General features: G+C 44.6%; 1 protein-coding gene across 10 annotated transcripts in view; it reads right to left on the reverse strand.

The window, feature by feature from the left end:
- The window catches only part of NCOA1 (nuclear receptor coactivator 1), a 351754-nt gene that overhangs the window by 116861 nt on the left and 222276 nt on the right, over positions 1–12617 (reverse strand). For all 10 annotated transcript variants that reach the window (XM_084623427.1, XM_084623428.1, XM_084623423.1 and 7 more), the window contains one exon: positions 9257–9423. In XM_084623427.1, coding sequence (XP_084479553.1) covers positions 9257–9423 — 167 coding nt within the window. The remainder of the gene's footprint in view (positions 1–9256; positions 9424–12617) is intronic.

Below are 12617 nucleotides of genomic sequence, written 5' to 3' on the forward strand. Positions count from 1 at the left end.
TGGAATGTGCAACACGTGCTGATCTGTTGACATAATTAATATAAAAGCATAGGAGGTTAGTGGTTTTTGTTAGAGTCTGAGTCTGACAAAGATGGGGTATGTATTGCTTTTGGCTATCTGTTGAGGACGGAAATGAAAGCCACACAGAGTGCTGAAGCAGGTTATCAGCAATGCTACAGGCAATGCAAATGTGCGCAAGTCTCTCCCTTAAGTTCTTATTTCCATGCTTTTCCGGTTGTGGATGTGTAAGGTGTGTCCTGCTGCAACCTTAACCATCACTAACCATAGGTTTTGTTTGCTAATAATAATAAATGTATCCTCAAAGGCTACTCAGACCAGGTAGAAATTGGACAGAAAGTGACCAGAGCAGAGTGGACATCGACTGGCAACCATCATTTAGAAAGAAACCTTAAGGAGGAAAGCACTCTACCCAATCTTCAGGCCCAGCACGAGGCTCCAGAATGCAGAATTTCGTGAACAAAAAAGTCTGCACCTACAAGTTCATTAGCCCCGGTGTGAAATGAGTTTGGTGGGTCTCAGTCTAGTTCATAAGGGATAAATGTTCACACTGCAAAAAAATTCATAAAAATGGTCACTAACTGAAAACAATCTCAGCCCAGTCCATTAGGGCTAAGGCCTAGTGTTCTAGTACGTCACTGGGAGCTAGGAAGTCTAACAGAGTGCTAATCCCTGTTCTGCCACTGGCTTCTGGTGTAAACTTGGACAGTCTCTCTGTGCCTCAGTTTCCCTACCTGTAGAGTACATATAATATTTGCTCCCAGTATTCTTGTGCTGTTTAATTTTAAGATCTTTAATAAACATACACAGAACCATGCAAATGTTATCATCACTGTTACTACAAAATGAACCATGGAGCCTAAATTCTTCTCTTGTCCCTGACAGGGTCTCCCGCAACTCAGACTGAGGATGCTTCAGCAGGGCAGCTTCTGAAAGCTCACACCATTATTGGCTTTGCCGAACCTGCTCAGTGGATGGAAGCAGTCAGTCCAGGGCTGTCAATCTCCCACCTTTCACCAATGCTAGATTCACTCAAACGTAGTGCATAGATGGCCCAAAGAAGAATCAGGCCCTGTTGGTTTAGATGCTGTACAAACACAATGCCGCAAAGAGCTTACAGTCTAAACATATGATGAGACAGCAGGTGAAAAACAGAGGGAGGACGCTGACAGCACAATGATCACATCTGGTACAATACTGAATATATATAAGAGAAGATAATTCCTAGTCCACCACACTACTAAAACATCCACAGATCAGTCAAGTTTTATGGGCAGTACTGTAACAGAAATACTATTATTAAAGATCTGCAAACTGAACCTAACACTACCATACCATACCACACACAAGAGGGCAGAGGGTTCATTCTTATGATCTCCCTTCTGCCATGAGAACCCCTTTGTCTGCATGGACAGCCTGAGAGTTCATAGTTGCCTATGTAGGATTTATAAGTGGTATGACACACTGTCACGGTAGCCATGGAATAAACTCCTTTATTTTGGAGACCATGGAATAAATTGACTGGGGCTACCAGGTACTAACTAAATAATTGGCATACCAAATACTGTGGACGCAGAACAGGGGGATGCACGTGCTGAACTAATGAACACAGAAGTAACGCTGGTTCTAAACACTGATCTCCACAGAGCACTAATGAGGTGCTGCAGCACAGCAGGTGCAGAAGAAAGCAAACAGCAAAAAAGCAAATACAGTAGGGGGGGAAAAAGGTGGTCCCCCTTGAATATTCTTTGCTGTAGATTTACTTGTAATAATTGTTAGGAGGGTTTTCAAGGACAATCCTCTGTGGTGATGATAGAGTTTGCAGATCCTGATCAAAAGTTCAATACTATTTGATTTATGCTATTAAGATGCTGCATTTAAACTACCACTTTGAAAAGAAATTAAGCACCCTATCAATGGAGGGGTGTTTGGGGCAAATGATTGGGTGACAGTCTTAAAATGGACACAGTCAAGGTTGGTAGGTCTAAAAGGGAAAAAATACCCTCTCTCTGACAATAGATCCACCAGCACCAGGGACTTCCCCACCCCTCTCCTTCCAGACTCTTTCCCGCTATTTGTTTTGTAACACAAAGGCTAGTGCCTTCACACAAGGAACTTATTTATTTAAAATTCGGAAAAAAATATCCTTCCAAAAACCAAGACACACATCCCAGCAGAGCAGAGCTGCATCCTGTCTTAGAGCAAAGAGTCAGTCTCTCTTTATTTGGCTCCGGGGTGACCTCACCTGGAACAATGTGTTCAGTCCTAGGCATCTCACTGCCAGAAAGATATCGATAAATTGAAGGGAGTTCAGAAAGAGCAATAAAATCACTGGGGTTGGATTTGTGATGGAAAATTAAATAGGCTGAATCTGTATACAGTAGTGTGGGTAAGTGAGGCTATGAGAACAATGAGCAAACATTTGAAGGTTGTAAACACCAAGGAGGTAGAAGAATTGTAAACTGTGTGTTTGAAGGTAGGAGGGGGAAGAGAATATAATGAGCGGTGAAGAGATGAAATTAAAAAAGGGAAAAATCAGAGTGAATTGGGAAACACTTCCTGAGTCCATTAGCCTGTGGGAACAGTGTCCCAGGGGAATAATGGAGGCCCCACCACTTGAGAATTAGTAGCAGTATTCTGCAAATAAGACCTAGAAGCCTCAGTGATGGACCAAGGCTCCACTGTTTTACTGTACAAATATGTAGCAAAAAGAAGGCCCTGCCCCAAAGAGCTTACAATCTACGTAGGCAACTAAATAATAATAGATAGCATTTATCTTTCATGTTGTGTGTTCAAAATACTGCACAGATATTAATCCTTACAACACCTGTTTGGGGTAGGTGAGTAAATATGTTACCCATTTTTCAGATGAGGGAACTGCGGCATGTAAAAGTAAAGTGACTTACTCAAGGCCACAGAGTGAGTCAGCTACACAGCCTGGATTAGAACTCAGCAATTCCTGATTTTCTACCCTGTGTTCATTCCTACAGACCTCGCTGCCTTCACTGACCTTTTTAAAGTAATATGGACAAAGCACTACAAAATGTACCATTTCTACTGTACAGCAAGCAGGGCCTTATCGCCATAAAGTCATCTCTTTCGCCCCTCCCAGTTGATTTGTGAAACAAAGATTTATTAAATCTCAGAAGCAGGACCTTCTTGGATGTACATCCTGTCTTTCTAGGTCAGCTTTTAAGGATTACTCTCTCAATGAACTATTAACACCTTATCTAGCAAACTGGTTTAAAGAGAAGCAGCATAGATCTGTGTAATGGACCTATGTTGGAGGCAGCACCTTGGATGGGTTGATCTACATTTGGTAAGTGCATCAGTACTATCCAGGTTATTTCATGGGTCCATCACCATAACGTTTGGGAGCCTTCCTGCAAAGCACTTAGCAATGTGACTAGCATCTATCATGTGGCCCCACGTTCATCCAACAAAAATCTCCCCACCACCAAACTCATTATGGGACAAGTTTCCCAAATTCTTAGGAAACTCCAAACTTCTGAATCTATCCCTGCTCCCCTGCCTCCAGGCATGCCCACAATAGCAAGCCTATTAAAAATATTATGTTCAACAAGACACCTGGATTCAATTATTTTTCCCTTTTCACTCCAATGTTACGTGTGGCCCAAATGACTGCAGTGAGCTTTTGTTCTCGTCCCTGTCTAAGGGACTTTGCTAAAGCACTATCGAAGGCCTGAAAAGCAAAATTCACAACGTTGCACTAACTCAAAATCTAAAAACTTTTGTGGGACAGATGAGTACTGAAAAATTAACTTTCTGGACCCTTCCTCTGCTGCATTTATTGCTGTCTTGGCAGATGAATTTCAGGTTGTTGCCACAGCCGCAAACGGCTTGTTCTGCCAACTGTACATTACTAACATTGGAAAGTATCCAAACCTAGGAATCTTTTCTAAAAGCATTTGCTTCATACTTTAAATAACAGCCGCCAGGCGTGCTGGGGGATGGGGAGGGAGGGCTTAGCTGATCTATGTGATGCATTTACAAGATTTCCTGCCTCCTTTTGGTTCTTCCACCATTTTGTGGGACAAAAAGAAGTAAGATCCTGCAGAGAGAGAGAGAGAGAGAGAGAGAGAGAGAGAGAGAGAGAGAGAGAGAGAGAGACACACACACACACAAAGATGATTTTGGAGAGGAAAAGCTGAGGAGATGTGACCTCTAAATCTTTAGGAGAAACAAACTCTTCAAGGCTGACAGTGGGGGAAACTTCCACTAGTGAGTGAACACTTGGCAAGAAGTGGCTGAATTGTAGATTGTTTCCATTCATTATGAGCTTACACCTGCTGGCTCCCATAACTTCACAATTTGCAGAGAACTCTGATAAGTGCTCGGCACTCAACACAGGCTTTCATTTAGGAATTTTCTAACAGAATTTAAAGGGATTTAGTCCCCTACTTTACTTCATTTAAATTCTCTCCGCCTCTGCTGCTCTGTTTGCATGTTCAGTGTAACATTTCTCCTTTTCCTATCAATTATCATAGAATATCAGGGTTGGAAGGGACCCCTGAAGGTCATCTAGTCCAACCCCCTGCTCGAAGCAGGACCAATTCCCAGTTAAATCATCCCAGCCAGGGCTTTGTCAAGCCTGACCTTAAAAACCTCTAAGGAAGGAGATTCTACCACCTCCCTAGGTAACGCATTCCAGTGTTTCACCACCCTCTTAGTGAAAAAGTTTTTCCTAATATCCAATCTAAACCTCCCCCACTGCAACTTGAGACCATTACTCCTCGTTCTCTCATCTGCTACCATTGAGAACAGTCTAGAGCCATCCTCTTTGGAACCCCCTTTCAGGTAGTTGAAAGCAGCTATCAAATCCCCCCTCATTCTTCTCTTCTGCAGGCTAAACAATCCCAGCTCCCTCAGCCTCTCCTCATAAGTCATGTGTTCTAGACCCCTAATCATTTTTGTTGCCCTTCGCTGGACTCTCTCCAATTTATCCACATCCTTCTTGTAGTGTGGGGCCCAAAACTGGACACAGTACTCCAGATGAGGCCTCACCAATGTCGAATAGAGGGGAATGATCACGTCCCTCGATCTGCTCGCTATGCCCCTACTTATACATCCCAAAATGCCATTGGCCTTCTTGGCAACAAGGGCACACTGCTGACTCATATCCAGCTTCTCGTCCACTGTCACCCCTAGGTCCTTTTCCGCAGAACTGCTGCCTAGCCATTCGGTCCCTAGTCTGTAGCGGTGCATTGGATTCTTCCATCCTAAGTGCAGGACCCTGCACTTATCCTTATTGAACCTCATCAGATTTCTTTTGGCCCAATCCTCCAATTTGTCTAGGTCCTTCTGTATCCTATCCCTCCCCTCCAGCGTATCTACCACTCCTCCCAGTTTAGTATCATCCGCAAATTTGCTGAGAGTGCAATCCACACCATCCTCCAGATCATTTATGAAGATATTGAACAAAACCGGCCCCAGGACCGACCCCTGGGGCACTCCACTTGACACCGGCTGCCAACTAGACATGGAGCCATTGATCACTACCCGTTGAGCCCGACAATCTAGCCAGCTTTCTACCCACCTTATAGTGCATTCATCCAGCCCATACTTCTTTAACTTGTTGACAAGAATACTGTGGGAGACCGTATCAAAAGCTTTGCTAAAGTCAAGAAACAATACATCCACTGCTTTCCCTTCATCCACAGAACCAGTAATCTCATCATAAAAGGCGATTAGATTAGTCAGGCATGACCTTCCCTTGGTGAATCCATGCTGGCTGTTCCTGATCACCTTCCTCTCATGCAAGTGCTTCAGGATTGATTCTTTGAGGACCTGCTCCATGATTTTTCCAGGGACTGAGGTGAGGCTGACTGGCCTGTAGTTCCCCATTATGTTCCCCATTGGGCAGATTATTTTAGTTTGCTATTTTGTTTTTTAAATTAAGCATTGCAACAATAAAAATGGATTATCATATATATATTTCCCCGTGTTAGTGTTGTGCTGTCCACCAAAAATGTCAACCATTATGTGGCCCAGTGCCAAGAACCCTGCCCTACTCTGGTCATTGCTGGAAAACAACTTAAATTCCACAGGTGGGCTCCCTAACAGACAACCAACTGGATGCTCAGATGAGCTTTTAGGTGTATGTGTGGTTTTTTTTAAAGCTTGCCTTGCCCATGTGCAATCACTGTATATAGATAGAGAGAGAGGTGTATGTAACGTAAGACAAGCTTTACATAAGTGCCCATTTGAACACCTGCATGTGGGATTCGGATTTGTAATTCTTGTGTTGGGGAACACCTGTTGCAGTGCATTAAGAGTAGCAGCACAGGAATGAAGAACGCACAACAAACTCACACACAATCTCACACTCTCTCTCACACATGTAGGTGTTGTAAAACTAATGAATTCCTTATCACACCACTGCCAATTGGGTACACTCCACTTAAATGTCTTGACACCACAAATATACAGCTTTCCATTCAAGAGAGTGCGCCCGCGAGTGGCTCTTAACCCATTAGGCTGCCCAGCGATAACAGATGGATGTTCCTAGACTTCATCTGTTCAACACATTGCAACACACTGAGCTGCTGACTTGACTCGACCACACAATGAAGTCCTTGCCTCATCTTGATGTAAAATGCTCCACTATTTCTGGATAAGCCTCAAGTCTCATTCCCATCTCTAACCCTATGGCATTAAGCATGCTCTTGGCTGCTGTTGCCTAGCTGGGCACCGAGGGCTGTACCTGTGAAAGTTTTCACTGTGCTTCTGAGTGCTGTCGTAGGCCACATTAGATGCACTCCCAAGATGTATGTGACCCTCTTCCTCAGGCAGAGCTCTGGCTTCCCTTGCTCTCAACAGATCATAATGCAAGTCCTCTGGCTTTGCAGTAGATGCTCTGCCATTCACAATGCTTCCGAAGCAAAACCAGAACCTAAGCAATCAGCTGACACTAAGTGATTCTTGACTGGGGCTACATGGAAATAAAGACGAGGGGAGAACAGAAAGGAGATAAGGAAACAAACAACATGTGTGTAACATTCGGTACAAATGCAAGTATTGAAAAAGCTTCTCGTGACCCCAGCGCAAATGTACTGACATTTCAACATCTCTCCATCACCTTCTCAGGCTAAATGCCTCTGCAATGAAATGCTAGCTAAGAAAACGCAGAGGTGAAATTTCATTTCTTCAGCAGTGCAGTGCAGTACCAAATAAGCCGGCAATACAGAACAAAGTTCAAGGAACAATATTTTTAAGTAGCACTTATCCTAGTTAATGTTCAGCCCTGCTGTGCAATGTCAAGAAAACTAATGAATACTGAAGTGCCAGTAACTAAGAATCTCTTAAGTACCTACCCACTATGAAATTCTTTTCAGATTTCAGACGTAACCTGAATGAAATCTGAAAACAGTTTCCCTGTTTCTTCGCGACGACAGTACGGCTAAGTAACACATACAACACTTAATCAGAGATGACTGTTTCACAACAGCCCCCTCACCCCCTTTTTAACGCTATGGAGTCTGCGTTCTGCATTTGCATTCCTAAAATAATAGTCTGTGAGGAGGATCCATGCCAATGACTCCTGCACATACAACCTAAAACGGTGTATTCAATGAAGAACTAAATAGGATTGAAGTTAGCGCACACATACACAAGCCAAGTACTGTGTTTATGAAATCTTCAACATCTGTTACAAGGCAACAATATTTAATTCTGAAAATGTCCAGCGTGAATTTTGGCAAAAGGAATTGGCTGAAGCTTGGGCAAGCCTGTCTTGCCTCGGTTACTAATGGGTGAAATTCACCCCAAGGACTATGTGATGGCTGCCCCAACCAGGTATCTCCAGAGCTAAAAGCATGAGCTGCTACAGCTGGGGGCTGTAACCACTCATATCCTCTGCAGACTGGCACAGAAGGGGACCTGTAACACATACTCACTTGTGGGTTCTACATGCAGCACTTAATCCTGGTTTCCTAAGACCTTTGGATTTACGTGGCGCATATGGTTTGGGCTTGATCTGCACAGGGGTGAACTTCAACCCCAAAAGGAATACTTCAAGTGACTTTCATCTGAGGGTCCCAAAGTGCTTTTCAAACAATAAATTTAGCCTCACAAAGGTGAAGGATGGGAGAATTATCCCTGTCAATACAACGGCTTCAAATGAGGGAGAGGTGGGTCTTTTTCAGACAGAAATGATTCTTCTCTTAATTTTGTTTATGGTGCCCAGACACATCAGTGATGGATGGATAGGTAATGTTTAGATTCATTGTGCAGATGGGGAACCACGTAAGATGAAATTAAATTAATCACTCAAGGTCACACAGTGCAACTGTGTGGCAAAGCTGGGCAGAAAACCCAGATCTCCTGATGCCCAGTCCTATTCCTGTAACAACTAAACCACTGCCCCACATCCCCAGACCTTCAGCACTGCAGAACTCCTTGGGATGCTAAGCAAAGCTTTCATTTACTGACAAACTGATATAGAAACATCCCCTTTTTTCTTTAAAAGCCTCCTGATGCCATGTGGAAAGCTTGGAGAAAGCATTCTATTCAGAGAGCATTCTGAATGTCTCCTTCCTCTTTTTAAATGATTAGGGACAATGGCACAAAAGTTGGTCTTTAAAGAGTTCATTGTTTCTGATGCTTTCTCCTTGCTTAAAGTCACATAGAAGAGAAGCCTGGTCTAGCAATACAAGCACAAGACTAAGAGCCAGGAAAATTTTCTAAAATCTAATACCAGCTCCTAAAGCCACGCCCTCCTCAGCCTCTCATCCTACCCATCTTCAAAATGGGTTTAATGCATATGTACCTACCTTACAGTGACATCAGAGATTCATTAGTTAACAAGCTTGATCCTGAAAACTTCACTTTTAAGAGCAGTCCTGTTCAAATTAATGAGAACGCTCATAGGAGGAAGGATGACTCCTGTGAATTAGAACTGGGCTCAGTGCTGGTAAAGCACTTCCAGGATAAACCAGATAAATGCTCAGCATTAGAGTGTGCAGACTTATAGTGCTTAACCGATCACTCTGGAAATGAGGACATCATCACAAACAGAATATTATGACTTCAAGTAACCATCTACAGAAACAAATGATACTTTCTTTCATGGAAATGCCTTACAAGTGGGAGAAGAAAAACTTTATAAAAGAGAATTGTCTCTATGTCATGGTTATTGTTTGTAACTTAATCAATACTGCCGATGCAAACAGAGCATGGTCTTTCTATCAGGCTCACAGCCCCAGAGTTCAAGCCTTACCTTGTTCCAACCTCTTCATCTGCTGGATTTGGTCAACCGTCTTTTTTAGAATCTTGCATTTGTCTGGCTTGACACTCAGGGTGTCGATGTCGCCAATGTTTGCCGACAGCAGCTCCGCCAGCTCCTCTAAGTATTTATTCTCTTGCTCCCGGCGTCGCTTTTCATTGCTGTGACAAAACAAAACTCCAGGTTAATGACTTTCCCACTGCTTCCCCCAAACAGGCATGTGTGTGTCTATCAGGCACCCAGAAACTTTTCTGCTTAGAGACAGGATGAAGCTGCAATCTGAATGTCTGCAAAATGCAGGACGATTTGGTTCAGGCCCTTGCCTATTTTTATGCAGAATGAGTCACAGAACGAAAGCCCAGGAAGACATGCACAATGCAGACTCAATACATTCCTCAAAGGTATCTTTTTAGAAACCAACATTCAGGACTCCTTGCTTATTTCAGAAAGGGAACTATAAACCTGCAGTGCCACTTACCTTGCCAAAGCCAGCATTCAAGCTGGTGCAAAGCAGTCCTAACGTCACACACAAAGGATCAACAAAGTCCACTGAAGATTCACATTTTATTTTTAGTTGACTTCAGTGGCAGGACTGGGATGAAAAGCAGTATTGTTATTTTCAGAGTAACAGCTGTGTTAGTCTGTATTCGCAAAAAGAAAAGGAGTACTTGTGGCACCTTAGAGACTAACCAATTTATTTGAGCATGAGCTTTCGTGAGCTACAGCTCACTTCATCCACAGTATGCATCCGATGAAGTGAGCTGTAGCTCACGAAAGCTTATGCTCAAATAAATTGGTTAGTCGCTGAGGTGCCACAAGTACTCCTTTTCTTTTAGTATTGCTATTGGTATCATCCCAACAAATGCCAACAGCAGCTCTCCTCCTTGAGGTCAGAGCCAAATGAAAGGGCCAAATACTTCCCCATGAACTCTTTCCCTATGGCAAAATTCAGAGGTGTGGACAAACTGCCAACAGCTGAGCTGTAACTTAGATCTCATGAGAGTCCCTCTAGAGACTATAACATATTTCTGTGCCAAAGACACTGCGAACAGGAAAAGAGTGCAATGAACTGCTCTGTGACACACATACGCCCCCCTCTCTATCACTAACCTCGGTTTTTTTGTTGATACAGACTAACATGGCTACCATTCTGAAACCTCTACTGAGTGGAATCAGAACTGCTCAAATGTGAATTATAGGCCTTATACTCTTAACAGCCAATGGAGAGTCTCTTATAGAGACTAGCAAGTAAAAATGTATATATACACACTATTTGCTAAATAAAAGTTTTTATAAAAACAGTCAAATCACCTTCCTTGCAACCTTCAGAAGGACGCAGAATAATAAATGATTTCAGAAAATATCATCTAAAAATGGATTATTCTCAACAATTAACAAGCTGATGTGACATGAGTGGTAGGTCACAAACAGGCCACAATTTTGAAACTGAGCTAGAACAATTTCCAGATCATAAGGCAAATGCTACAAGGTACATTCATCAGACGGAAAGAGACAGGGAAAATTGAAAGGAATATGTTGGGGACTGAAAATTCTCTGAGCATGCAGTCAAGTTCTGTCCAGCCAGTGCAGGAGGTTGTGCAGAGGAACAAGCTAAAAGCTGCAAAAAGTGATCAGTTCCATCTTCTGTATGTGGTAGTCCAGAGGTGAGCAAACTTTCTGGCCTGAGGGCCACGTCAGGGTTGCAAAACGGTATGGAGGGCTCGGTAGGGAAGGCTGTGCCTCCGCAAACAGCCTGGCCCCTCACCCTATCCACCCTTCCCGCTTCCCGCCCCCTGACTGCCCCCCTCAGAACACCCGAACCATCCAACCCCCCCGCTCCTTGTCCCCTGCCCGCCCACTTCCAGGACCCCCCACCCCTAACCGCCCCCCCGGGCCCCACCCCCTATCCAACCCCCTCCTTCTCCCTGTCCCCTGACTGTCCCAACCCCTATCCACACCCCCGCCCCAGAGAGGCCCCCCAGGACCCCCAACCCATCCAACCCCCCCCCACTCCTTGTCCCCTGACCGCCCCCTCCTGGGACCCCCGTCCCTAACTGTCCCCCAAAGACCCCACCCCCTATCCAACCCCCCTGCTCCCTGTCTCCTGACTGCCCCCCGAACCTCCACCCCATCCAACTGTCCCCTGACTGCCCCCCAGGACCTCCTGCCCCTTATCTAACCCTCCCCACCATGCGGCTCAGAGCAGCAGGACAGGCTTATTGGAAAGCCTGGGAGGTGGGCGGGCACGTAGCTGCAGGGGAGGGGGGAGAGCAGGGGAGGGGCCAGGGACTAGCCTCCAGGGCCGGGAGCTCAGGGGTCGGGCAGGACAGTCCAGCGGGCCGGGTGTGGCCCAGGGGACATAGTTTGCCCACCTCTGTGGTAGTCACTCTGTAAAAGTGGACACATACAAAATGCTTATGACCAGCGTACAGCGAGCAGCACTCTGATATGTCTGCAGCTACTGCTTAGGCTCCTTAGAGATTATTCCATCCCCAAATATCCAGCCAACTACACACCCATATACCCACAGGAAACTCTATGCACACACTGCACAGATGTTCCGGGGTTTACAGAGTTGTTCCTTTTTCTGATTTATTTCTAACAATATTATTAATTTTTTCTGCTAGCCCTGACGGGTGTGCACTCTCCTCTGTCCTCTTCACTGTGGCTTGGACTCTCTGTAAACAACTAACAATTGCACACACTCCTAGATGGACCATCATGCCCCTCACCGTTCTGGAACTCTGGCTCCTCCCTGGTGCCTCCATTAGGCTGAGGTTCACCTTCCTACACCTTGTTGTCCTTTCTCCTTCCCCAAACTGCTGCACATAGGGTTGAGAAGCCAGAGAGGTAACTTTCTGTTCAGCTGATACAGCAGATCAGGAGCCAGGTGGTCTCCCAGAAGAATCTGTATTTTGAAAAATAATCAACTACCTGACTGTGGGCAACTCCACAGTGTGGAGAAAAGGAATAAAATTTCTGGTCTGGTTTGCCAAATCTGTGTAGCTTAGATTCCTATTAAGTGACAGGTAACAAGTGACTGCTAGGCCTTTTCAGGGAGACAGGCAGCACTGTCCAGTAACTTTTATAGGATCAGATAATGATTGGCTGCTAACTCAGGAGTGTGTACAGTTACATTCATTCTCCCATCAGGCAGCTGACAATGAAGTGGTTGGTAGCTGTATCATACCCAAGCAAATAGTTAAATGTTACTGTAAACAGGCCAGTGGCAAGTTTGAGTTCCACCTTCCGCAAAATTGTTGGGTCTGTCCAGGCTATCATCTTATCCTCTTTTTGTAATTGGTATCAGTGAAATCTGAAGTAACTTTTGTGCTCTAGAAAGTGACCCACTTAC

The sequence above is a fragment of the Lepidochelys olivacea genome, assembly GCF_965140295.1.
Source record: "Lepidochelys olivacea isolate rLepOli2 genome assembly, chromosome: 3".
Lineage (NCBI taxonomy): Eukaryota > Metazoa > Chordata > Testudines > Cheloniidae > Lepidochelys > Lepidochelys olivacea.